Source organism: Columba livia, chromosome 10 (assembly GCF_036013475.1).
Source record: "Columba livia isolate bColLiv1 breed racing homer chromosome 10, bColLiv1.pat.W.v2, whole genome shotgun sequence".
In the NCBI taxonomy this organism is placed as follows: Eukaryota; Metazoa; Chordata; class Aves; order Columbiformes; family Columbidae; genus Columba; species Columba livia.
In genome coordinates, this window is record NC_088611.1 from 22,111,105 (window position 1) to 22,138,491 (window position 27,387).

The 27,387-nt window shown below is 48.0% G+C and overlaps 2 protein-coding genes across 24 annotated transcripts in view; one reads left to right on the plus strand and one right to left on the minus strand.

Annotated features, from left to right (window-relative positions):
* Nucleotides 1–7,170, plus strand: part of GRM7 (glutamate metabotropic receptor 7) — a 267,872-nt gene extending 260,702 nt beyond the window's left edge. For all 7 annotated transcript variants that reach the window (XM_065075811.1, XM_065075808.1, XM_065075810.1 and 4 more), the window contains one exon: nucleotides 6,080–7,170. Coding sequence is in view for 3 of the 7 variants with exons in the window: in XM_065075805.1 (XP_064931877.1) it covers nucleotides 6,080–6,129 (50 nt within the window). In the remaining 4 variants the exon portion in view is untranslated. The remainder of the gene's footprint in view (nucleotides 1–6,079) is intronic.
* LOC110363633 (uncharacterized) overlaps nucleotides 4,081–27,387 on the minus strand; it is a 111,153-nt gene continuing 87,846 nt past the window's right edge. For 3 of the 17 annotated variants that reach the window (XR_010475193.1, XR_010475194.1, XM_065075812.1), the window contains 11 exons: nucleotides 18,426–23,229; nucleotides 17,554–17,901; nucleotides 14,648–14,823; nucleotides 13,883–13,995; nucleotides 13,029–13,166; nucleotides 11,501–11,691; nucleotides 10,329–10,908; nucleotides 8,761–8,909; nucleotides 7,234–8,213; nucleotides 6,010–6,082; nucleotides 4,081–4,388 (listed from right to left, as the gene is read on the minus strand). Coding sequence is in view for 15 of the 17 variants with exons in the window: in XM_065075812.1 (XP_064931884.1) it covers nucleotides 22,517–23,229 (713 nt within the window). In the remaining 2 variants the exon portion in view is untranslated. Of the gene's footprint in view, nucleotides 4,389–6,009; nucleotides 6,083–7,233; nucleotides 8,214–8,760; nucleotides 8,910–10,328; nucleotides 10,909–11,286; nucleotides 11,351–11,500; nucleotides 11,800–13,028; nucleotides 13,167–13,882; nucleotides 13,996–14,647; nucleotides 14,824–17,553; nucleotides 17,902–18,425; nucleotides 23,230–27,387 lie in introns of all 17 variants that reach the window. The other 14 variants (XM_065075818.1, XM_065075824.1, XM_065075816.1 and 11 more) reach the window with 14 other exon arrangements.

Sequence of the window (27,387 nt, forward strand, 5' to 3'; positions counted from 1 at the left end):
GATCCTGAGGGTCTCTTCCAACCAAAGCGATTCTGTGATTCTATGAAAAACTCCTTTACATTATGAGCAACAACTATCAATGGTGCAAATGTGTCCGGACTCGCGTAATCCATCCGAAAAGGTGCTGGTTGCTAAGCGACGCGGCCCTGTTCTCTTTTTATGCCGTTTTAGTTCCTTCTTAGCTTTATGTTCCATGTCTGGGGCTGCTTAATTTGATCCTATTTGCAGTGACAATTTAGGGTCCTGTGCCTTGCATACCAATTCCTGCAAAACGCACTTGAAAATCACGTTGGGTTTGGAGCTGGAGAAGCTGCGGTGGGAACCCGGGTTTGTTTTCTGCTGGAAAACATGGAGATCACCAGCAGCACATTAGCAAGAGGTGCCATAATGTACAGTGTGTCACAGGAGTAGTGCAAGGAGCATGAGGGATGACTGTGTCAATCTACACTATTCCATTAGATAATCCTTTCCCTACAATTCCTGCAGCGCATTTACTCTTTGCAAGCAGCCCTTGCCCTCGGTCCAGTGTTCTGTGCCCATTCCGGGTCCTCAGTCATTGCTGAGGACCAGCCACCCAGCTGTCCCACCTGGAGCAGCTAGAGACCCGTCAGCAGAGACATGGGGATGATGAGGGAAGTTCATTGGGGTTGTTGGTTCCTCAGTCAGTGTTTCAACAGGAGTGCTGTTCTCCTTGGCAGTTAAATTCTACTCACTGCTGTATTTTTGGTGACTCAGTTTCGCCACAGCTGCACCAATAGACAGAACCCGCTCCTGTGGGCTTTGTCACCGCGTGGGTCAGTGTCCAGGTTGCCATCAGGCCACTGATGTACTAGATACATCAAGTCATCAGGAGATGGAAACAACCTCTTGAGCAGGTTCTCCCCCCGTGTTGTCCCTGCGATCCGGTGCCACGGCTGCTGTTCCTGCCCATCCCCAGCGCTAATTGTCACTGCCTTCCCGGAGTGACAGCGAAATGTGACAGCTGAGGATGATATAATGTATGAGGAGAGAAGGCTGTACAGCAATTATGGAGGAACACACTTTTTACTTGTGTTATCTCTATAATTTAATATATTCCTATCCTATTATTAAAACATGGGGCTCTGTGTGCTGATCTGCATAGAAGTCACACAGCCCAGGCTGCCGCTCGGGACCGGCAGCTCCCGCCAGCACACGCAGTAAAAGGAAGCAGTTTTTATACAACTGTAGGCATTTATATACTAAATAAGCTGCCAATACACCATGGTAGGGAGCACAACAGGAGAGATGTGAAATGCGATATAACAATCCATTTACATTTAGATACTAAATTTAAAATTACATTATTTTCTCCAAGCTTCATTCCATTAGGTGCATGTAGAATCATTTAGGATTGTTGCCTTCATCACTGTCTCATATATATTTTGTAATCTAAAAGCACCTGAGCATGTGGAGAGCTCGTGTCTTTCAGGCTCAGAGCCGGAGGAGGAGCCACCTGCATCCATCTTCCTTTTAGATGCACTAGAAGCAGGATTTAATAATCAGCCTCCGCTTTGCCTGACATCAATGATACAGGTTTCTAAGCAAGAATTAAGAAAATGAAAAAGAAGAGGTAAGCGTGATCTGCGCCAGCAATGGGGATCAGAGCAGAGGCTCCCGACTCGGAGCCATCGGGGCGTCAGTTCTTGCTCAGTGCTGGAGATACTCAGATCATGTTTCATACGTTTGATAGCTTGAGATGCCTGTGGGCTGTAATAAAAATCATCTTTTTCACTCTAAATCTTTTCTCTTGAAGCATGGAAGAGGTTACAAATGTGCATAAAATTGAAGCGAAAGTGATTAAATCTCACTCTGAGCAAGTATTGACAGATCTGCTTTGCTTTTGGATGCTGCGGGAGCTGCTTTCTCTGTGGCCTGTGCTCAAGATAATGAAAAGCAGTCAAGTGGTGAAACTTCTATTTCCAAAGAGGACTTTTGCTTCTGCGCATGTGTTTTTAATATGTTGCTACAACAGAGATGCAGTTATTTTAAATCCTGCTCCTCGCCTCTGGATGGAAACTGTCACTGTCCCCCAGTGCCCGTCGGGCAGGTGGGACAACAGCTGTAAAGGAAAGGGGCTTAATTAGTTGTTTGGCTTTAAAGAAATGTTGTTTATTGCCCACATGCAGATACACAGGTGGTCTTAATTTCCATAAGTAACATTGAGCATCCTTCCTGCGGGGCTGTGCTGCTGCGGGCAGGGCAGGAGGGTGGGATGCACCCTCGATCGAGTTCACAGCTGAGGACAGCTGGCTCACGGGGGAGCGTTGGCTGTATCTGGCACACAGTCGCAGCTTTAGAATGAACACCGTGCAATGGAGTGTCTGGGGTTTGTGAGGACCAAGGTGCCGCCTTTGTGCAGCTGTCAGTCTAGCCGCCAGGAGGTGGAACCGTCCTGGAAGGCGCTGCTCTCGCCTTCCTGGGTTCTCAGAGGTCCTGGTTTAAGCGCAATGTCCATAAACGCAGATGAACAGCAGCAGAAGGGAGACGTGATGCTGCGCCTTCCTCCTGCCCGGCACCGCGGCTGAGCAGTGAGGACGTGATGCTTCCATCGCTCTGGGCGCCCTCCAGCACATCTGCCCAAGCGTCCCCAGGTGTGACAGCCCAGGCCGGGTTCTGCCCAAGCGTCCCCAGGTGTGACAGCCCAGGCCGGGTTCTGCCAGGAGCTGGACACAGCAACTCTCATTTCAAGCAAAATCGGGGCTGACGGATCCCGCGCTGCGCTCTGCTCGACAGGTGCGTGTGACGGGGTTACCTGTGGCTGGATGGAACCTGGAGCTGGTTTCCAGTACAGTGGGCCTGTCTGTAGAGATGAAATCGTGTTCTTCTCATACTAATTTCTTCTCCTATTAATATAGCTGCTATTCACCACTAATTAGCAAGAAAAGGCACTGCACTGGTCACTAATAGCAATATGTTGTCTCTTTTTAAATAGTAAGGTCTCTTTTTTTTTCAAACAAGTTATACAATGCAACTGCTTCAAGAGCACGTTTATCTGCTCTTAAAACATGCAGGCAGTCACTATCTTGGATGTTTCCTTTCTCCGTGGTATTCTGTGTTTAAAACCAGCTATCAGCCCGTATTTTGGCTGTTTGTTTGCGTGTCCTTTGCACTGACCTCGGGAGGGGATGCGGCCGGTGCGTGTGTCTCTGTGCAGGAGGACTGGTCCAGATTGCTTGGCTGGCCTCCAGTGCCACCAAGGCCATGGCCAGCTGATGTTGGCATAATTATATGTATATTAATTAACGTGTATATGGTATTAGCAACGGGACAATCTGTTTTCACTGTTGGAAAGCTGTCATCCATTACCACCAACATGACGTCTGAGATCTGTATCTATTTCCCATTTAAAGAACAGGGAATGCTCACGTACCCTGGATTAACGCATGGTGGATTCTGGTAACGCTGATGTTCCATTAGCGTTCCCCGTTTTCATGTAAATTAAGTTATTTGAGAGAAATCAAATCCATACCTGGTGCTAATTGCCACTGACAATGCTGAGCTAAGACTCAGTAGAGTCACGGACAGACAGGCTGTGCTGAGCCCTTCAGAACAGGCTGGAGCTGGAGCTCAGCTGAGCTCCAGGATCCTGCAGTCAGAGCAGGACCAGAGCTGAGAGGTACAGAAGGTACCAGGGAGGATCATCTTTCCTAAAGCGACCGTGAAGCGCTTATTGATCGTTTTATCTAAATGATGGGTGATGCTTCTGTCAACTCCACTATTCTGGTGAAGCAGAGCAGTGCCCAAGAGAGCTCCCCTGGCGGAGGCTGCGATGCATGGAGCCCATCTTTCCACAGAGGGGTGGTTCGTTATCATTGAGAACGAGAAATGAGCTGCAGTGGTTGAAATTTTGGGAAACCTCATTTAATGCAATACCAGGTTTGCTGTGAAAGTTGGAGCAACAGCCCGGTAAGCATTAGAGGGCTGATATAACATGCACCAGCAGTGGAGAGGATCAAAGTCTCCTTCTGCCACAGCAGCTCTGCTGCCGTTTGAAATTGGAGCATGTAATGGATAAAGCTGAAGTATATCACAATATAATACATGTAATTACTTCGTAACCTCTTTCATGATTATATTTTTTTTTTCTAGCTGCATTTTACCTCTCATCAGGATTTAATAGCATACCACAATTTACTGAGTATTTGTAGTGTAGCCTTGAAGGATAATGAGTTTTATCCTGCCATGTGTTGAATATCTTCATCTCCAAGAGTAGTTAATGGGAACTGAAGATGATGAGCATTTTGTGGGATCAGTCCTTGATGGAACAGCTCTGCCTCTTGTGTCAAACAGCTCAACAGGGTTTCAGAATAATACTGAGAAGTGCTGGAGTTACTCTGGAGGTTCTTAAATGACAGTCTTGAAAACACCTAGGAGTAAATTAATCTTTGTCAGTAAAAAAAATGGTGAACACCATGAAAAATACTTACATTGGACTGCACCCTCAAGCATTCTACTCTGAAAATACTCTGAGCTGTTGGTTGAGAGCCTGGCCTTATTTGAGCAACTATTTCTGCAAAGCAGGTCACCTGAAAAATCCACGGTGGTCTCTGCTGCATCGCGGTCCGGGCTGTTGGGGACACAGGGGACACAGGCAGCGCCGGGTGAGGGGACAGGGCTGCCCAGGGCAGGCACACCCATCCTGCCCCCGGACCGAGCAGCAGGCTTCCAGCAATCCAGATAGGTCAGCCCTGTCCCTCTTGCTTATCCTCTACGTGTATATTTTATTAGGGGATGCACTGAGGCTGAGGTTTGTTCATCTATTCAGTGTTTCTGTGCATGGTTGATTATGATTCATGTTAATGTATTTTGTTGAATCCAAGTTACTCCAAAAACCCGCAGATGCTGAATAAGAATAGTTGATAATAACTGCTGTGCTTGATCATTTAACCTTTGGAGAATATCCATCAGCTTAAGCTAGTCTCGTGATCACTCACTTAGAATATTGGATTTTAATCTTTACTGCAAGACTACATGTACTTCATACACTCTTTTTCTTCTTTTATTGAATAAGGAGGGGAAGACCTTTTCTGTAACCACTGGAATACAGTTCTATATAAAATCTAATAAGCCCAGTACAAGTAGTTACTTCCCAGTTACAGAATTTGCATATAAATAGTGATGTTTTTGTTAACGTGCCTGATGAGAACGTGTTATCAGGTGTTGTGTTCCTAAGCTGTCAGTGTTGTCAAAGTGTTGCAGAATATTTTACTTTGTATTCAGCTGCAAATATAGGTCTTTTTTACTGACAGAACTGTGTAGCATTGGTCACAAATTAGTTACTGACTGGTTTTACTTATTTCTGTTTACAAATAGATTGCATTTGATGGTCATAATTAGGAAAGCTGGTACCTTGATCCCCATATTGAAAAATTCTCAGAAGTCATAAAACTTCAAGAATCATTTTATCCATACCAGAATCCAAGCTTAGCCCAGGAGATTTATGTAGTGGGAGAGAACGTCACTGTTGGTTGTTTTATTTTTAACATTAATGGGCTCTGGTGACAGTGCCTCGGCAGTGAAGTCATACAGACTGCAAGAGTATAACAAAATCTATCAGCCGTAATTTTGTTCATAGTAACACTGGAGCTGGAGGCACCGCTGCGCCCGGCCTGACAGGGACTGCCCAGGGACGGAGCTCGTGGGGATGCGGGAGCTGCTGGCGCATCCCTGTCCTGTACCCCCATCCCTGTCCTGTACCCCCATCCCTGTCCGTACCCCCATCCCCGTCCGTACCCCCATCCCCGTCCGTACCCCCATCCCCGTCCGTACCCCCATCCCCGTCCTGTACCCCCATCTGTCCCGTACCCCCATCCCTGCCTGTACCCCCATCTGTCCCGTACCCTCATACCTGTCCATAGCCCCAGCCCTGTCCTGTACCCAAATCCCTGTCCCATACTCACATTCCTGTCCTGCACCTGCATTGCTGTTTGTACCCCCATCCATCCTGTACCTGCATCCCTGTCCTGTACCACCATCCATGCCACATACCCGCATCCCTCAGCCCAGCATCCTGCCTTTGCCAAGAGGCATTTCTGACCCTTCTCTGGTTCTCTTCCAGGCCCTGCAGCAAAAAAGAAATACGTCAGTTATAACAACCTGGTGATCTAGCGGGATTTTGCCGCGTGGGGCGGAGGACGGGCGAGGATTTCCATCCATCCATCCACCCTCCCCGGGCGGCGGGTGCCACCTCGGCGGGCGAGGGCCCGGCTGCGGGACGGGGAGCGGGACCCGCGCTCCCCAGGCTGCTCCCCAACCTCCATCGCTCCCGGCATCGCCGCCTCGGCCCCGCGGGAGCCGCGGGCCCGGCCACGGGAGGAGCGGCCGCCTTTGGCTACGAGGACTTTATGGGGCTAATTCTGTCTTTCTATGTACTTCCAGACTGCAAGTTTTTGAACTTTCTGTACAGTTTGTGAGGGTTTTTTTGCATATTGCCATCCATGTCGTTTCGAGGTCACTGTTTGTTTTCTGAATGCAGTTTCATTGAGGCCCTGTTCTCTCAGACTTAGCGCATCCGAACAACCACCACACCACCTAAGGATTTCAAAGACCTATGTACACGACTTGTATGATTACTATTGTATCACTGCAATCCATATACGTTATTTTTTTTACTAAACAAACAAACAAAAGAATTTAAAGACCAAAAACTGTGCTGGCGAAGTTAGTCCCCCCCACTTCACAACCGCAATGGGCTGCAGAGGAGGCAGAGAGCAATTCTGCTGAGTTTTACTACAGGTCTTGATCTTTGGAATGCATGCCAGTAATGTATTTTATGGTACATGTTAATAATTTATGTTTGATATTTGTATTTGTGTTATATTCTGTTATTTTATTTAAGGTATATGACTATTTTGCAATAATTTCAAGAATTCTTATGATATTTGGAGGAAAGAATATGGCTTTTACATGTCTTGAGGTTTGTTTTTTTCTTTTCTCTGTTGATGCCCCACCATGATTGACCAGTGTGATAAGGACTTAAAAAGCATGTATGTTTTATACTGTTTGTAATAAGTAATTTCGTTAATCTTGCTGCTTATGTGCCAATTTAGTGAAACCAATCTTTGCCGCCAACTCCTCCCTCCCTTTCCATTCTCTTGATCCTGTGATATTATCCAAGAATGTATCAATAAAGGATTTTGGTTAACTTTTTTTTATTTACTCCAATAAATATATTTTTTCAGTTGTTCCCTCCCCCTCCCCCTTGTGACTAACCTTTATTTCGTGACCTTGTCACAGACGGACAGGGTGGCGAGAGGAACCTCCTTGCGGTTGCCCCACAGCCGCCGCGCGGTGCCTTCTGCACGGTGCCGGCGCTCTGGGTGCGCCGTGCCGATTGCTGTGTGAAGTGTTTAGCCTCCCATTTTCTCTAGACAACTTGATCAATTATACTGATGAAGTTAATCAGCATCAAAAGAAGATCTGACAGCCGCAGCACAGGCCCCAGCGCATAGCGATGAAGACCTGCACGTCAGCCCCTGATTGACTCCTTGTGCGGCTGGATGCCTGTGTGCAAGGCCTTCTCCTTGTGCTATTAATATTCACAGAGCTAACAATGAATTACAGCAAACAAAAGATGAAATCCCACCCAACTAAAGGCTTTGTTAGCGAGAAATGAATTAGCAGCCCAACAACTAACAGAGCTCTGCAACATTTTCTCAACACTGTCCATAAAACCAAGGACAGAGCCAGCATTGGGCTAAGCACGTATGTAACCATCAGTGATTCTTCCTCAACGACCATAACTTTTTTCTGAATGGGAAAAAATACAGTTTGTTGATTTGTTGTTCACGTTTTGGGGGGGGAGGTGGACTGACACGCTGAGCAGGAAAGGCTGTTGCTGGGTGGGAGTGAGTGGTGTGCAGTTTCATGGGGGGTATTTTTTTGATTTGGGTTTCTTGGTGGTTTAATTTCTTCTCCCAGCTCCTGCTGCATTAAACCCAAAACAGAGACTAAAACCAGAGCCTGTCATATTGCTGCTCATTTCCACAGGTGTGTGTGGGCACACACAGGATCCCCAGGGCTGTGGGTGATGAGCTGCGGTGCCCGGGCCGGGTTACCTGCCTGCTGTGTGATCCATCCGTGTATGTGCACAGACTCAACATCAAAGGTCTCTTCTCATTTACTGCAGGTTAACACAGAGTCACTCTTAAATGATTTATCCCTCCTGAATGGCTTTCTGGTTTGATCACTGCCTGAAAAGTAAATGGAGGAGGCGTGAAAACCCTGCAAATATTTTCATATATCAAAGTACTACGTGGAATGGGCTCGCTTTGATTTGTCCCTCACTGGGACAACTGGAAGTGCCACGTACAACCGGCTGCTCCATGCACATGGGCAGAATTAAAGACATCAGACCTGTTCTCATACATCTATATTATACCCAACTATATGAGAAAGTACATTAATAGCTCTCATTACAGATGTATGTATCTCCATATATAACCACTTTATGTTGCATAAATATAATTTATAACTGATATACCATCCTGCTGCTTGTAGTAAAATATTTGTAAGTAAGTTATTTTTTATATTTACTAATATAAATGCAATAGGAAGTTTCTTGTCTCTGTATCACCGTGACATGAGTTACCGCGCGGCCCAGCCGGGCACAGTCTGAACAGCTGACACGAGGCGATGGTGCACTGTGGACTGCTGAGCATTTGTCTAATTCCACAAGTCACACTGTGCTATTACACCCACACAGCACATTTCAAACAACAAAAAAAAAGGAGCCCTTACCTCCATTTAGCATCTTTTATTTTCCAATTGGATGTGCTTACCATCGGTGCAGCATTAGTGCTGTTTTCACAATGTCTTCATCTATTACCCATTGAGCACACACCTGTCGGATGACACTGGGTTCAGTCCCTGTCAGTGTTGTGTTGTACCTGTGAACCGAGGTACAATTAAAAAAAAAAAATCAAAACAAAACAAAATAAAACAAACAAACATTAAAAAATCTGGAATTGCTGCATCCACCCAAGTCATGGGAATAACCTCACGGAATAACCTCACGGAATAACCTCCCCAGGGAGCCACGGACACGCTCAGGAGAATACATTTTTCCACTATTTCTGTGCTGACCACACTGTGAAAAACGCTTTTGCAATTACACTTGGAAAAAAATAATGAAGAATGGAAGTGAATTTTTTTTTTGCCATTTATTATTTAGCCTGAATTATACCCAAATTGTTTTGGTATGGTAATGCCAAGCTTATTGTTCATAAATATCATTGCAGAGTTAAGCTTTCTGGGCATGCTATATGATAGATAATGACAATTATTTAGGCTGAGTCAGAGCTTAGTCTTCATTTGTGACACTAATTGCCTTTATATATAATTAAGTGCACTATAATGCTTCCATATACAGAATCTCTGCATCCATGAAACTGCTAATCAAACATATTTATTAATTTCTAAGCTTTTTGTAAAGGCTTTGATACAGTCGAGTGTCTTTGGGTAAACAGTCTTTTTTTGTTTAGCAAAATATTTTGATAATTGCTTTTTGTGCTAAAAGCATAATTAATATTATTTATAGCCAATTAATAAAAGCCGAGGGGTGAGATGCTGCTTCTCCTCTGACTCCTGCTGAGTGGGAACTGCAGCACCAGCCCTCAGCACCCCTGGCCTTTCCAGAACTGCTTGTCCTCCCCGGCCAGCACGACTTGGTTCTTTAAGCCCAGGTCGCTCATTTGCTGAAAAGTTCCCTTTTGCCACACGTTTGGTATTTACAAGCCAATCTTCAGCAGCAGCAATACCTCTTAACACTTATTTTGCGTTGTATCACGGCCAGTAAAGCCAAGAGCCGCGGCCGGGCAGGGCTCAGCCTGTTGTTAACAAACACCTTGTGCACAGGTGTGTGTTTCTTTTCCAACACATCGATTTGCTGTTGGCTGTCTCCACACAGCCAGCAAGCTTTGTGTTTGTATCTGACACCTATTCACAGTAACTATTACATTTTCAGTAACTACTTTTACTTTTTACTGCCCAAGAAGAGCACTCTTGCCTTTTTTTCCCTTAAGTATGATCTCAGCTTTTTTTTTTCTCTATTATTTGTTTGATGCCTGTAGTATACTTGGCTGCATACACAATGTATGAACCCAAGAACAGTCTTTGTACATAAAATGGACCTACAGGGAACAGTATCAGCTCTCCAGCCCCTGCAGATGAGCCAGGCTGTGTTTTGCAGTGCTCAGCAGATGAGCAGCACACGCCAACGCCCTTAATCCTCTCTTGGTCATCAGGACCAAGAAAAAACCGCCCTGATTTAAGATGTGAGGCAGCAGGTAAGAAAAAACAGACACTACCTTCCGTCTGGACATCCCCGAGGAGGTGGAGCACGGGGACTGTTCCGCTCACGGCAGCATCAGCTCTTCCCAAGTCCAAGTCCCTTGGCCGGCGCTCCTGGGTCTCGCTGCCGCTCCATCATCAAAGAGCAGCTTCACCAGGCTGGGGCGAGCCCGCGGCTCCCGAGCGCGGTACCTGAGGGCGCTGCCCCAGGCACGCTCCATAAAAACGGGACAAAAAAAAAAAGCACATGCATTACAAGGTGTATCTGAGCCCTGGTTTTGTTAAGAAGTGTTAAAATTGGAAAAGAAAGAGGAGAAAGGGAAGTATCATCTCACCCCCTTTGGCAGCTGCAGGGAGATGATGCGCTTCTGGAAGGAGTCACAGAGGGATCCCAAGTCCCAGAGCGGCAGGAGAACAGCAGAGCCCTGTGGCAGAGGACACTGCGTCCTGCTCCCTGACACCCATGGAGACAAAAATCTGGAGTGCTAACCTCAGAAATTCCTGCCTGTGACACTGTCCTCGCTCAGGGTTTGCAGATGGGTCCTCTGGCCTCCACGGCTCCGTCACGGCACGGGGGGACAGCAGGGCAGACGTGTCCTGTGGAAGAAGGGAGCAACATCCGTCTGAGCGTCATTTCCCTATCCTGGGAGCTGGAGACCCATGGTCTTCACCTTTAAGACACAAAAGGCTTTGCATATTCTTCTCTGTTTGCCAGGATATGTCTTAATTTCTGCCAACCTATTTCCCATACCTTCATCACTAAGTGAACAACATAAAGGATAATTTGCTTCCATACACAACCCTCTCTTTTTGAACAGGATGCTGATATGAAAGCCTGCCTTTTCAAAATTATGCATTAAAAAATCCATACCCTTTTTTGCCTATTACACTTATTTTATTCATTTTGCAGACAGCAAAATCACACAGTGAATATCAATGTGATTTTACTCTGGCAAACAGCAAATGTTTACTCACAGCCAGCAAGAATTCCTCTGAGCACTGATCACTTGTTTCAGGCCACTGGGGGACCCCGTCATGTCTGAATTTGGGGCGAGGAGGAGACAGAGGCGGCTGCTCCACCCTGCACCGCTCCAGGGATGCACCAGCAACCTGCAGCCAAGCGCCGGCACCAGCTCCCAGTTCCACCACCACAAGGTGCTTTAGAGACCACTGAACAGAAACCACTCACTGTTGGGAAAGCAGAGCTCGGCAGCGCTTCCCATGGCCGGTCCGGAGCCTGCGGGGACACCCACGCACGTCCCGCTCCCCCGGTGACACCGCTCGGAGCTGGAGCCCTTTGCTGCCACCGTCCTGTCAGGTTTTACTCTTTACCTCTGGCAGGTGTTGGCAGTTTCAGCTCCCAAGTGCCAGGTTCAGTCCCTGCTCACAAAGATGCATCAAAACTGTTGGTAAGCAAAGAGTTTCTTTTTCATTCTTCCCTCCCGACGCTGCTGCTGGCCTCCAGTGTCGGTAGAAGCCTTCCTCAAACTCAGGGACAAAGCAGAAAAACAAAGAAAAGGTCTATTTGTATGGTTTTATTCCATTGAAACAATGGGCTGTGCTTTGCCTAAGACTCTCAGATGTGTAAGAATCAAGATCAAAACCTACTGAACATCAACCCCTCAGCCCAGAGAGGGGCACGGTCCCCAAAGGAGCCACCGAGCTGCTGCTCCGGGAGGCACAGACCAAATTCATCAACAGTAACTTACAGTCTATCATTAATAACTGGGGCTTTTTAGACCAGGGACTCTTGTACATATTTTTTTACATGCTGGCTGAAGCTGTTGAACACGTGTTAGTGAAAGAGGGAGCAAGGAACCCTTTGGGTCCATGTGGGGAGCGCGCAGTGAAGTACGGATTTGTGCACTGCAATAACATATGGAAAAGCACAGACACCCCGTTTGCTCAGAGGTGAGTGACTCAGTGTGAGCTTTTCTTCTGTTCATGACATTTTAAGATGGGAGGATCTTGAGGAAGCTTACCAACTAATTCCTGTTAACAGAATAAAACAGAACAGTGGAAAGCGCAGAAGACAAGGGAAATAATCTTCCCTGGTCAGCATGCCTGAGCTTGAGCAGGAACTTGGCACTCTGTAACACTCGGATACGGAATATAAAACTCCTCAAAATAGTGCCTTCTTGGTGTCCTGTTTAACTGCTTTGCCGTCAGCTAGAACTCTTCATCTCACCAAGCTGCTTTTATTAAAAAGGTGGCCTTCTTTAAAGGACTATTTCATTTACAGTAGAAAATGTACTTGTCTGTTGTCTTTCATTCGCAAATACACAAAAAAGGAATAACTTATTGAAATAACTGACCAAAATGTGACTTCTTGTCCCAGCTCCTCCTTCAGCAGTGACATTAACTTTCTATGTAATTCACCTCATAGTACTTGCACAATGTGAGTAACATGTGGATTGTTGATGCTATTCAGTGAGCAAATGGGTTTTCTTGGCAGCCTAATGGTCTGTGCAAAATGTATTTGAGTAGCTTTAGCTATTTTTCTGAACCCATTAGCCACTATGAAAATCTTTAGTTAACCTCATGTTATGACTCCATCCGTCATAAAGCGTCACCTCCTCTGTCCCGCGGACTTCAGCAGGTCCCAGTTCTCACTTCCACCCCTCACCTAAAGCCAATTACACCAATTCCAATCCCCTCTGCACCGGATAGACGGACAATGATTAAGCGTGTCCCTCAGCGGGCTCTTTACAACTCACGCGCGGGTCCGCAGGGCCCTGCCAGCCCATGGTTCTATCACCAGGAAAGACGACGCTCCCCCCTCCTCCCGCGGCGCCGGGGGTTCTGGCACACTCAGCGACGCGCACGGCTCCGAACCGCCACACACGTCCTTCCACCTGCCAAAAGAGCTCCGAAGCAATCAGCTTTGTCTGGCTTTATCGCAGGCTTATTGTCCCAGCCGAAGATTTATTAAATCCAGCAATGACAGCAGTTCTTGCTTCTAGTCACCAGCTTTTATCTTGTTGTTCAAAGTTTGAAACAGCATCTCACACAACAATGAACATCACACACATTTCCATGAGCCCTTCAAGGAAGAAACTCAATCTGTGATGAATGTATCTCAATCTATTGCATTTTAACTTATAAAAATGACTGTCTCCTACTACATTAAATCATACGATAAAAGAGGCTTGCTCTAACTTTTCAGTTGGCATAATCCTGTATCTGCTCTTTCCCTGCTGGCTCTGGAGCGGATAAGTGATACCCAGCGCCTGGAGAAGCGGGTGAGTGCGCTGGTACAGATTACCAGACAGCCCCAGGCCGGCAGCAGAGCATTGCAAAGGAAGAGGGGAATATAATATTTCTGGCCTCTTCATGTCTCCTGGTTGGTGCCTCCACGCTCTTTTTTTGGGTTCCCACCAGTACAAGGATGAGTGGCCAGAATGACCCACTGCCAGGCTAATCCTTCTTAGCCACGCAGAAATGACATGATTTACACGGCAAAGCTGGAACCATATACAAAAAAGAAAAAGACCATCTAAACAGCTATAAGAAATACAGTGACTTACACATTTCCTCACAAGCATATTTGCCTTCGTGTACATTTGCTTACCCGTTGATTTTGTGGAGCTGATCCCAACACTAATTCCCACTCCAAAGGCATTCCTTGTCCTAAACACACTTCTCAGTTTCATCTCTGGTGTGCAGGCTGGAAAACCACCACTGCTGATTAAATAAGCAAATACAATTTGAAACTGCAGCAAAAAAATCATGATCGACAACAGTCACATGGCAAAGGAGGAAAAACGGACTGACGGGGAAACGCACGTGCATGGGACGTACGGCTCGTACAGACCCACCACCAAACTACAGCAACAACCAAACCGATGGTGTGTGTCAGTGGAGGAACAGGCTGATTCACAGAACAGATCACACTAGGCAGCTGCAAGGGCTTTTTTTTTTTTTACGTTTAGTTGTTATTATTCATGAACACTTTGGATATTTTAACACTGAGGGGGAAGGCCAGGGCTAAGTTGGAACCAACCCTGCTTTCTATGCACACAGCTTTCCAGTTTCTCCACCACGACTGATTCATCCCTCTCCTGACATTTTTACACCTTTCTCTTCTACAAGCACATTTATCTCTACAGATGAGAAGATGAAATCAAGCAGATACAGCTGCCAAGCCAACAAAGAGGGAAATTTTCACGCTAAGACCTATTTTTATTTTGTTTTCCTTCACTCGAGTTTCTCTGTGTGTCAAGACACGGCGTTTTACGAGGCACACTGTTCCGTCTCTTCCATGAAGAGCGGTGTAGCTGTATGGTGAGTGTGTGTGTGCGTCACCTGCAGCTGCACAGCGCTGGAGTTGACTCACCAGCACAGCAGCGAACCACACGAGTGTCACAGCTCCAGCTCGGCCGTGGCGTCCAGGCTGTGACGTTCTCAACAGGTACAGTGACACCGGGGGACTTACCAACGGGACTTCAGCCTCATCTTTGCGACCTCCTGGGAGGAAACCGGAGCACAAGAGCTTCAGAAAAACCCAGACAACTGTAGGAAAGGGGAGGAAAACATGGTGATCGGCAGTGCTTTGGTAATGAAAACTTCAGACTCATCAAGAGAGATTCATAAAGCAAAATAGAGTGTAATTCAGCAAAAAATCTAGGACAGAGAACTTTTCAGAAATTTCTCCGTTAGTTCTCATCACTGTACCACTGTGCGGTCCTTTTCCGATCTGGAAATCACCGCACGGCTCTGAATTACCCGCTGTCCCATGGGAGCACCCACCACATTAGAACTTGGTTGCACTTTAACTGCTAAATACACAGCAGCCGAGCTGCTTCAGCCTGTTCCCCCCACGCCTTTGCTGCACCTCGTATTATATACATACAGTAATATATAAACTGATTTTCTGACCTAGAGAGTCTTGTCACAGAAACACAGTTTGCACCTGGTGGAGAAGGAGAATATAACTACTGCCATAAGAAATACCATATACCTGCCTATAAAGCATCTATTAAATGCATCTTGTGTCACAAATATTACAGATATGTAATCCATTGAAAAGATGTACAAATGCTACACTCCTGATGGAAAACCAGGAGTTTCCGAATCTGCTCTGTAGAGGAAAACACAGCCCGAGGCGACAGTGAAAGCGGGGACAACCACTCCAGCGGCCAAAGGAAAAGTTTAATGCACAAGATCACCCACCTTGGTGACTCACTGATTAACTCACAATTGTTTTCATTACACTGTTTCTCTTCCTCAGATTTTTAAGTCGGTTTCCTCCAGCAGTGTGGGTTTCAGGTTTTGTTTGCTTTGCTTTCCTTAAATATTTATGCTACGATGTTTGCTTTGCTTACTTTCCTTAAATATTTAAGCTATGGTGCTTTACTAGCATACATATTTGTTTTATTTAAAATCTACTTAGCTGAAAGATAAACAACAAACTAGGAAGTCAGAAATCACACTGGAATTTTAGAGGAAGACCAGCAATTAACTCCGCCGAGGTGTTAACCGTTTGGAAACAACAGGCTTTGCCTATGCGCCGCATGTGATGAGCTGGGTACCGACATGGATTAATTGTTCTAAAGGTGTTTTCTTGATGTCAAGTTATTTCTTCCCTTTCCTCACTCTGATTCAGATGCCACATTAACCCCTTCCCTTCCTCACCGCTCTGACGAAGGCAGCGGCTGACACTGCACGGGAGCAGCAGCGCGGGCTGAGCAAGAGCACGAGCAGCCGCTGCGGGAAAAGCCGCTTCTGGGCTGCGGAGCGAGAGCAGCAGGAGCGGTTCCGCAGGGTACTGACCCCGGCACGCACGGCCCGCACAGCTGCCCAGGAATCCGTGGGGATGGGGCGCGGGGATGCAGGTGCAATGCGCAGGTCAACGCAGGGGGCAATGCGAGGACGTGATGCATGGATGCGACGCAACACAGGGACGTGGACACAGGGATGCGGACGCAGGGATGCGGAGGTGCAAATGCAGGGACACAGATGCAGCGCGGGGACATGGGTACAGGGATGCAACGCATGGATCAATGCAGAGATGTGGCACAGGGATGAGACACGGGGATCAATGCAGAGGTGCGACACACGGATCAATGCAGAGATGCAGTGCAGGGATGCAGTGCAGGGATGTGACAGAGGGATGTGGAGATGCAATGCTGGGACACGGGTGCAGGGATGCAGGTGCAGGGACGTGACACAGTAATCAATGCAGGGATGAGACACAGGGATCAATGCAGAGATGCGACACACAGATTGAAGCAGAAATGCGGTGCAGGGATGCGGAGACACGGATGCGGTGCAGGGTCGCAGGTGCAGGGATGTGACACAGGGATGCAGTGCAGGGATGAGACACGGATCAATGCAGAGATGTGGTGCAGGGATGCAGTGCAGGGATGAGACACAGGGATCAATGCAGAGATGCAACACACAGATCGAAGCAGAAATGCGGTGCAGGGATGCGGAGACACGGATGCGGTGCAGGGTCACAGGTGCAGGGATGCCGGTGCAGGGATGTGACGCAGGGACATGGATGCAGGAATCAATGCAGGGACATGACCCATTACTCAAGCAGCTTTTTCCAGGAGACCATGTAATGGAGAGCTGCGATCTCTCAGGGCATTTTGTCACCTGCAGAGCCCCAGGGCACACGCTGCTCCTCCCGCCTGCGCTCCTGCCAAACCTCACCACGAGAGGCGGGAATTCACCAGAACAGGGCTAATGTCAATTAGTACAAAACCTGCCGGGGTTAGACAGGCGTTCTTTAGAACGTCTTGGGCCTCAAGCATAAATTAGCAGGTGGGCTGTTAATGTGTGTTTTCCCTTTTGCCACAACAATGTATTTTTCACTTTAAAGATAAGACAGTGCCTGATAGACCCAAATATTGACAGAGGAGATAAAAAGGGTTGTTATGATAATAGGCATAATGAAATATTGTTTATAAAACTATAGCTGGGAACAGATGCCTTTTCCTACCGTGGAATATTGATCCTCTAAAAAAAAAAAAAAAAGAAAATGAGCTTTCTCCTGTGTGCTGTATCTGCGCCCGTGTTTTACACCTGCAGGACGTATCGGTCACTTCTAAAAACAAAGATCTCAGATTTTGCTGCTCGGTATGTCAGGGCTCCTACCTCCCTCATTGAGCACCAGAAGAAGAAAAAAGACACATTGGATGAGAATATATCCACGATTTGAACACCTTTAACCCTCCCTCAGTCTGACACTCACTTCCTTAAATTAACATGCATAACATATATAAATTAATACTATACCTAAGAATGTATACACGACGCGGGTTGCGCGAAGCTGCTCTCCTGCCGGCTGGAACACGGGATGATGGGGCAGGAACACAGAGCTGGGAGCGCGGGGAGGAAAGGACGTGAGAAACGGGGTCAGATGGACTGAACTGAGCTGCCGGCTGCACAAACCGCCCCCGGCGCCACCAGCCCCAGGGGCTCCACCGCAGTGCTGCTCAAAGGCAGAACCAGAACTGCCCAGTAACTCGGAGGAAGGCTCTGTGCCCCCAACTGCATCACCTCGCACCTCCCGGAGCTCTCCTCTGTAATCCATCACTGAAAGGAAATTGTATCAGTTGTCATAGAAACACCTTGACCAACAGCCTGGAAAAAAAAAAAAAAAAAAAATATATATATATATATATATATTTTTTTTTCAGCAATATTGTCCCATTCAAGCAAAAATCTGCAAGTCCGTCAGTGCTGTTCTGGATAAGCTGATGTTCTGCTCACTCGCCCACTTGACAAAATTTCCCATTTTCCTCAGTGTGCTGTCAGTACCACTTATTTCTCCTATTGCACCTTTTGGGTGAACTGCTGAGGAACACCGAGCTGCACAGAGCCATGAACGCCCCTTGATTGAAACCGCACACTGTGGTATTTGTGCAGGGCTCTTCATTTTTATCCAAAAATTGTTTGATATTGCTATTTTATCCACATTTTATAAGGTGGAAATCACATAGAACAGCAAAACTAATTCTTGGAGGATGTCAAAGTGCATCTCCACAGAGACACTTTCTGCACCGCTTCAAAGAGCATTGTGGCTCCTCCGTGTGTGGCAATGACATCTTGTCACAAACTTCCCATCCCTCCCCCTCAGAAAGCCCGGAGCCGGTACCATCACCCACCATTGCTCATATACATCCTGTTCTCCATCTCTGTACGACTGTTAAGATGCACTGTCTGACTGCGCACAAACTTCCTTGTTCAACAAATCCAGAAAGCGACCGTATGTTATCACAGGAGGCTGAATTTTTACAGAGCTCTCTGGTTTTCCATTTCCAAGACAGCACAAACTTCTGTTTTCAATCCAAACAAAGGCTGTTGTGAAGCCCTTCCTGCACACAGACTGCATTTCAACAGCTTGTTTAAAATTAAAACCTGAAGTAGGAACCACGAGAGGCCTGATCTATTATTAATCACAGGGGAAGACCAATCTTTTCAATCATATTACACTTACAAAGTAACGCAGGTCCCACTTGCATCTGCAGTGGTGCAGGCTGCTTCCTGGGCATTTTCATCTTCCAGACCCAGGAGTTAAGATTACGGCCATACTGGTAAGTAATGAATAGGGATTAGTATTCAGACAAGCACTTAATTAACGAGAAGAAAAGACCGACCGAGTGTGTGCGCAGCGCTGGGCTCGGCTCTGTGTGCGGCGGACGGGCTGAACGTGGGGTCGCCCTTCGCCTCGCTGTCTGGGGTTCGCTTTTATTCCCTGTTCTCCATGCAGTCGATGCCCAGAGGCCACTGAAAGCCTGAGAGAGAACGGTTTGCAGCTCCTGGGGTTCAGCTGTACAGAGGAAGAGATAACACGCAGCCGCTGATAAACACCCTGATCCTTCGCGGATCTAACGCAATTTCACAGTAAAATCTTTTGCCGTGACCGGATTACTTTGGTCACTCCAAGGCTCCTGCAGGGGTAGGTACGTTCCAGGCTGTTTCACGTGGACAGATACGATACACAGCTTTTAAAAGAACAAACTCTGCAAACAGACCCTCATCCGACAGCCTTGGATGTACAGCAATGCGCTGGATCATCCTAATTATTCACAGAGTTACCGACGGCGTATGGCAGCAAGAGAATTAGAACTTTATATCGTTCCCTGAAGCGCGACCTGCAGGATCCAGCGAGGGATCAGCCCCTGCCCCGGGAACAACCATCTCCAGAGGCTGGTGCTGGCGGGGACCCCCGTGTCCCCCACAACAGCGTCCCAAACCGGGGGTGCAGGCACACGCACCGGCACTTCTGCGCACACACAACAACCCTCTCACGCTCTCAGGCCTGAGGAACCATCGCATTTTGAATCTTCACCAGTCTGTGCAACAGCTTTTCCACTCTCTATATTCAAACATAGTGTGATGAAACAGCAATGCCAGTAAAAATAAATCATAACATTCTGCATCTCAAAAAATCCCAAGAAATCCCCAAACTACTAGGAACTGTTTTAAAACTAGTGAGGTAGGCAAATCAACCCCCTTGGAACGGAAGCTGCAGCTCTCCAGTACCAAGCGATTCAGGTTTGGCAGTTCTCTGTAAACACATCCTCCCACCAAAAAGAAAAGAAAAGGGATCAGCCGTTGAGGACACAGATCTATCATCACAGCCGCTCTCTTTAAGCATTCACCAGGTGTAAATATCCCTAATATCACTGATGTCCAAACTGTCAGATTCGGACACGTTTTGCCTCCCCCGCCATCTGTGCAGCTGCCCTTTCCAACACACGCAGCGCTTCACCTCCCAGTCTACTGTTCTCATCCCGCTGGGGCTTCTGTGTTTCAGTTTGGGTCAGATGTTCCCATTCTGCATGGATGTGATTCACGCCAGGATAGTGGATTTTGAGAAGTCAATGGGAAACGGTGCATTTGCCCCACAAATGGAGAGCCCATCTCCCCAGGGTGTTTTGGTGCCTCGGTACCAACCGGGACTCGCAGCCGCCTGTTCTCAGGCCATGGGTGACGCCAACACACGTGAGGGCGATGGGTACGGCCATGGTGTGGAACCAGCTTTGGTGGGAAGAGCAAACAGATGGAGATTGCGCCGGGCCTGCCGGGTCCCCTCCTGGAGCGGTGCTGCCAAACGGCTGCGCACCCCTCCAAAGGACAGAGCTAACACCCTTCAGACCCAAAATGCCCTGTTTTTCATGAGTACGTGTCCTGTTTACTGCTCAACCTGCAGTATTAATACACTGAATTATTTTAATTTCTCCAGCGTTGTTTACTTGTCCGTTGAGACATTACGGCCATTATCAGACTGTTGCACCATCAAAAATTCACTTCTACTGAGTGGCATTAAACCTCCTCTACCATGAACCACTTGTTCCCAATACTGGGAGTTTCTTCTACAACACTTAAAAAACAGGATTAAGTGCATCTGCAGGTGCATGTCTTTTCAAATGAACACTAATGCAGAGCTACAAGCATCCCCGGGACCCCCAAACAAGCCATTTGCCCACAGGCACGGGAAGCGCAGTGAGGACCGGCTTTGTCTGCATCAAATATTCAGCACTTTATGAAAATTTAAAACGGAAACAATGACTGAGGGACCACGTTATCTACGTGCAGTATTAAAGGCCAGTGTTTTAAGGCCCTGTGGGCAGCCCTGACCAAACCACGGGACAAACAGCACCCAGAACACAGTGCCTGGGGGTGCAAACAAGAAAGATCCTTCCCCACCTCTTGTCAAACACTAACACTCATCACTAAATACATAATAATAATAATAATAATAAAAGAAGTTAAGGCTGTGATTGCCCCTTTCCTGCTGCTATTTCACAATATAAAAGTAGAGTTTCAGTTGCTTCAAACATGGTATCTACAGTGTATCTACAAACATGCATCTGCTGTTACCAGTGGGGGACAACATACGCAGAAGGAAGTTGTTTTGCTGATAAAGGGCCTGTTATACAGTAAAACCTCACTATCCTTAGCTCGGAGATGGGTAAAATTAGCACAGAACTGAGGCTCAGCTTTACTTTTTGTGCCCTACTCTGGGCTCTTCTGACCCCAAGCCCATGGGGAGGACTGGGAGCTGCTGGGAGGAGCTGCTGCTGAACCGGAGCAGCACGAGCAAGAGTTCTGAGACGCTCCTAGCGATACTTCTATTAAGATTTGCTTTTAGCAGCACCACAGAACAGGATTTAACTACCGACAACAAATGCTCCCAACGTGCCCTGGCACACGGGAGCTCGGCGGAGAACACAAAGAGAAATGGCTCCCAACGCGATGTGGATGTCGGGAGCAGCAAACAGGTGACACCGGTTCCCCAGGGCTGCTGGATCCTTCTTTACAGATGAAAATAGAAACTGCGTCTCTGAGATTATGCTCTATCGGAGAACAGGCAATCAAAGCCAGGCCCCAGCGTTTGATTTTCAATATCTCATTTAAATCTTGTAACAAAGTTCAATTAATGGTCTTGGAAAAGTTTTCTAACAGTTAATGCTGCTTCACTACAATGCTTTTTATGACTTTTTGTACTGCACAGCCTTTCTTCTTCCCCTCCAAATCAGGCGACATTATGGAAATATTATCTTTGTAAATGCGGGTGAAGCTGATGATATTATTGATTTCAGATAGCCTCCAGGTTTGAGACAAATTTCCCGCCAGTCTAGAGGTACAGATCAAAGATTTCCAATGCACTGACTTACTCAGAACAGCCATTCTCAGCTAACGGGGTGAGGAAGGTGCCGGGAGGAGCGGGGTCGCGGTGCTGCGGGTCTGACCCACCAGCGCCGCCGCGGCTGCGCAGAACAAACTGATGTGAGCTCTTCTGCAGCCCCAGCCCTGTCCCCGCTGCAGCAAATGCCCCCACGCACCCTCCCGCACACACAGCACTGGGGCGACAGGAATGAGATGTGGTGGTGAACAACTCATCTCTTCAAAATGGGGTTTTACAGCTATGAGGGTAACACGGTTCCCACAATAACCCCTTGCACCGCTGACACGCAGCAAATTTCGGATCTCAGCCCGGTGACAACCTGGCTGGGCCACCAGCTCGGTGCCCAGTGTCCCCGGGCTGCCCGTGGAGCGGCTGTGTGCAGAGCGGGCAGGATGGGGACACAGGCTGCCAGGGCTGCCGATCTGATGGTCATGGGGTTGATTTATACCGCTGCACAGAATTTATACTGTCCACTGGGACAAGCCATCAATTTCTCTTCACTTTGAATACTGTGAAGCCATTTCACAGTGAAGCAACTCCAGAGGCAGAATGGTGATGGTGTCAAAGCCAGACGGTGATGCCGCGTTCACAGGAGCTGTCAAGCACACAGCCAGTGTCGGCCGGGAAGAGCGTTTGGCCAAAGGATGCAGGACCTGGGTTTCTGCTGGGCAGGGCAGCCTGGGGACAGTGCTGCTCAGACCGGGCTGCTCGCTGCGGGGTGCTGCATGGGCTCTGCTGCATGGCACTGGCTGCACAAGCACAGTTGCTCTGCTGCATGGTGCTGTACAGTCCATGCTGTTCTGCTGTGTGATGATGCACAGGCTCTGCTGCTCTTCTGCATGGTGCTGCACAGCCCAGGCTGCTCTGCTGCATGGCGCTGTGTGGTGCTGCATGGGCTCTGCTGCATGGTGCTGGCTGCACAAGCACGGTTGCTCGGCTGCATGATGATGCACAGGCACTGCTGCACAGTTGCTCTGCTTGTGGCGATGCATGGGCTCTGCTGTATGGTTGCTCTGCGGCATGAGGGCTGCACAGGCACTGCTGCACGGTCGCTCTGCTCGCTGTGATGCACAGGCACTGCTGCACGGTCGCTCTGCTCGCGGTGATGCACAGGCACTGCTGCACGGTCGCTCTGCTGCATGGTTGCTCTGCTGCACGGCGCTGCACCCAGCACCACTTGCTGTAGATCCAGGGGGTCCTTTGCCGGGCAGGGGCATCTGCTGCCTCTCCCTGGGCACTCCCAGAGACACCTTCTCGTGAAGCTGTTACTGAGCCTGGGAAAACATAAACCAGACAAAGCATTAGCAAACTTCAACACAAATCATTGAACAGAGGGTGAGCGTTGAGATCCGACAGGGCACGGGACACCTGACCTGCCCAGCACAGCTCCACCTGCAGTCCCGGCCCTCCAGAGCTGCACTAAATGCTCTCATCAGCTTTGTGCATTTTAAGTACTTGCCTGGTGTGGCAGAAGCACCCGAGCTAAGTACGGTTTGGCTTTCATTGTTTTTTTTCTCCTTTTTTTCCTTTGGTTACTAAGCAAAAGCAAGACTCCTACGTTAGGAAGAGCTTGTGCCATGTTTAAAGCAAGTACAGGGACTCCAAGCTCAAATTACTCTAATAATTTATTCTGGTCTTGAAATCCCCAGGGTTATTTCACAGAAAATGTATTTTAAGATGTTTGGCTCAAAAATGACAAGATAACAGACGATACATATTCATTTTCTCCCCCAAGATGGTGATGAGATGTAAGAAAACGAAGCAGAACCCTCTGCAGATCCTCCCTCCCCAGCCAGAGAAGTCCTGTGGGTTTATCTTGCTGATGCCACCAGAATTGCGCTGCCATTTATCTTGAGGGTGTATTTATGAAAGGGATTGTTTGCAGCTGGAGCTACAAGGCATGAAACAAACTGATAATGGAAATTTCTTTAGCAGCTTATTCTTTTTCCGTGGCATTTTTCTTTTTTTCCCTTTATGAGCTTCATGACAGCCAAGCCGTAATTTCCTTTCTGTATTTTAGCACAAACAACAGATTAGTGTCACATTGTTTGCTGCGAGGTTTTGCTTGCTGCTTGCATGAGCACTTGTTGGCAATCCGTGTGTTCCAAATGAATAATGTGGTCATTCGTAAGGACAAAGCCCAGAACATCTTCCTGGCGCACGGGAAGGCCCTGCGAGCACGGACCGTGAATGCAGAGAAATCCACGGAGGCAGAGGTGAAAGATCCAATTCGAAACCCGAACCACAGAACACACGGGCGGGACTGTCTGCTCTGAGCACACAGCGCAGCCTTTGGCACCGCAGACACCATGAGCTACTGCAGCCTCAGCCTCCAGAAAAATGTAATTTAAATTAACAACATAAATCACAAACAGCAAATTATTTATTTTTAGAGCACAGAATATAACCTCATAGAGAAATGTCTTTAATTTTTGCCCTTCTTCACACCATACTTAGTATTTTTTCACGTTCTTAGGGACGTTATCCCTGCTAGGACCCTCCAGGAAACATGTTGCGTGGTGGTTCCCTGCCTTTCCCTCATGTATCTCTTCAAGGTAAAGCCTCCTGTTCTTCCTCTCCTCCTCCATCATGTAAAAATCAGCTTTTACAAGTATCTCTGCTGTTTTCCCCAAAGTGAATGCACCTTAAATGACTTTGGGTTCCTGCAGCTTGCTGGGCCTGCCTTGCTCCCCCTTCGCATCCCCACTGTGAACCCACACTGCCCTTATAAACCATCTTACTTAATATCAGCTCAAGTGTAACTAAACTGACCGCCAAGACCAGTGTCGGTTTAACACCCCACGTTTTACACACAACCCTGCAAATCTCAGGTTTCGGCAGTCAGAGGGTGACACGTCATTCACAGGGTTTGACCAGCACGCTGCCCATGCAACAGCTCTGCAAAGCCATTAAATAAGCTTGTTAAGGCTGCTCTTTGCTCATTAGAAGGGTCTTTGGTAGCGCAGGAGACAGCAGGCAGAGGGGACACCAGAAGGTAGGAACGAGCAGAGGAAAAGCAGGTTAACGTCAGCAGAACGGGCAGGAAAGAGCAACAGACACCTCTCCTCAACAGCACCAACCCTGCCCTTCCCACACTCACAGCTCATTTAAGCAAAAATTACAGCAGGGCAGTCCAACATAGCAGCACAGTCATGGATGTGACACCACAGACGTTACAAAACCTCTTCCTGCCAGTCATATACCTTGTTTTGAGAAACAAACTCAGCTTTTGGAGGCTCAGAACCCGTCCTCAGCGCATTAGCACTCCGCGGTTGTTAGCGCTCAAAAGCAATGCTTCCAATGCTACATCAAGCCATTCAAGTGACAGGAAATTTGAGCAGCTGATTTGGGAAATGGATATTTCATTAGAGGCACGACTCGTGATAAATGGAAGCTCTCCCACCGCCGTCGCTGGGAATACCAATGAGCTCCACAGCCAAGGCTGGGCAAGGGGAGGCAGCGAAGCCCCGGGGTGCGACACACGGCGCTGGGATGCGCAGCTCCTATAGTGTTCCCAGCGGGGGGTGTCGGGTCCCCGTGCGGAGCAGCCACAGCTCAGCCTCCTCCCGCCTGGTGCGAAACACCAGAGAAAGCTGCCATGGACAAAACCAGAGCGGGAGGCCCTGGGTGGGACTGGGGGGGTCCATGGACACCAGCACCAGCGGGGTTTTGGAGAAGTCTGTGTCTGTCCACTACGGCTGCCCAAAAGCCCATCCAGTGACCAAAGAGGCCCTTTCTGAAACCCTTCCGATGCTGAAGGACCAACGATGTGCACCTTCCCAGAACGCTGACGATTTCTCTTCCACAAAGAGACATCTCCAACACCCAATTTTGACGGTGTTATCCCCCACGATGCCAACGGCAGGGCCAGGAGCCTCACGCAATGAACAGGGCCAACAACCCCATCCTGCAGCACAGCCCTCCTGCAACGCTTGGGACATGCGGACCTGAAACAACTGAACAGGAACCAGCAGCTCCAGGGCCCTCCCAGATGCTCCAGAGTTAAAACCAGTTGTGACTCAGGTCTGGAACTTACTGGGTTTAGTCCAACGTTCACAGTTTGCTCTAAGTGAACCCTTTTGCTGCAGCAAGCAATTAAGAAAATTGATTGATCTTCAGATTGAGCTCGTAATATCTTCTGAGATACAGATTACTGAGTTTTGATCAATAGCCACGGTATAATTGAACATGTGTCTGTACAGTTGGACACGCTGTGTTCCTGATACCCAGGGGACTTTGGTGGGTTTGATTGATATGGAATAGAAGTAAAGCAAACGAACCACCATCTGTACGTAGTCTTTTGATGTGTGTGGTTTTATTAAGTTCCAGAAAAGCTTTTCAAAACTAGAATTTTGGGGTTTTGTTGCACACCAACACAAGATATGTGGTGATTCGAATAGAAGAAAAAAACAAAGCAAAAACCTGTTTTTAAAGGCCAGCATAAAAAATTATTTACAGCTTCCACAAACTGCACAACTTAAAGTACTAAAAAATTCTTTTTGAAGTAGATAAAACCAAGTTTAAAATGAACATTTATCAGCTTTTGCTGCATTAAAATAAATAGCTGAAGTGGACTTTTCAGAAAATGGAAATAAGAATCAAGAGTGGGGATGGAAAACCTGCATCCAACACCTTAGAATGCAAGAGGAACATCTGCAGTCACTGCGGCAGGACACGGCACATCTGGCCCTCGCCCCCACATCTGGACAGCAGCAGGTTCAGGGACCGGAGGTGGTTGTGCACCCGCCTGCTCCTCTGTGCAGCGCACGGGAGAGCACAGCACCTCTGCGCCCCAATTCAAAGCAGCGAGAGAACAAGCCCACATAATCCTTTGGTTTCCCCCAAATTCCCGTCATTAGGGTTGATAAAATGAGCGCTACTGCAGCCCTGCACTGCAGATCCCCTGTCCCAGGTCACGGTTACTCACTCAGGGGCGGGGGGTTCGGAGGGTCCCGTAGCGGGGGGCAGGAACCACCCGGACCCCTCACAGGGCGAGAGGCAGAACCACCAAAGATGGGCAACCCTGCAAACCAAGGAGAGGACGGGAGCGCATCTGTTCCGCGGGCAGGCGGCTGCTCCGGCCGGCAGCGGATGCAGCGTGCGGCACACACGTTGCCATGGCAACTCACCGAGAGCCTCTTACAAATCCCCAGCAAACACCCTCACAAATCTAAACATGTATATGACAGAAGTCCCTAAGCACGTCTACACTGAGTACTGGCCAAACGAGCTCCCCTTTTCTTCACTGTCCCCCCAGGAAGTGCTGCCTTACCGGCCTTTTCTTTGCTGCTGCTGCTCATTTTCAATTTATACACTGTCTCTCCCTTCTCCGCTGATTTCCTACGTGAGCAGGTACAGCGGCACCCGTCACCCTGCTCACCCGTTCCCACGGCCGGGACGCAGACACCCCCCAGCACACTTGCGCACTCTGT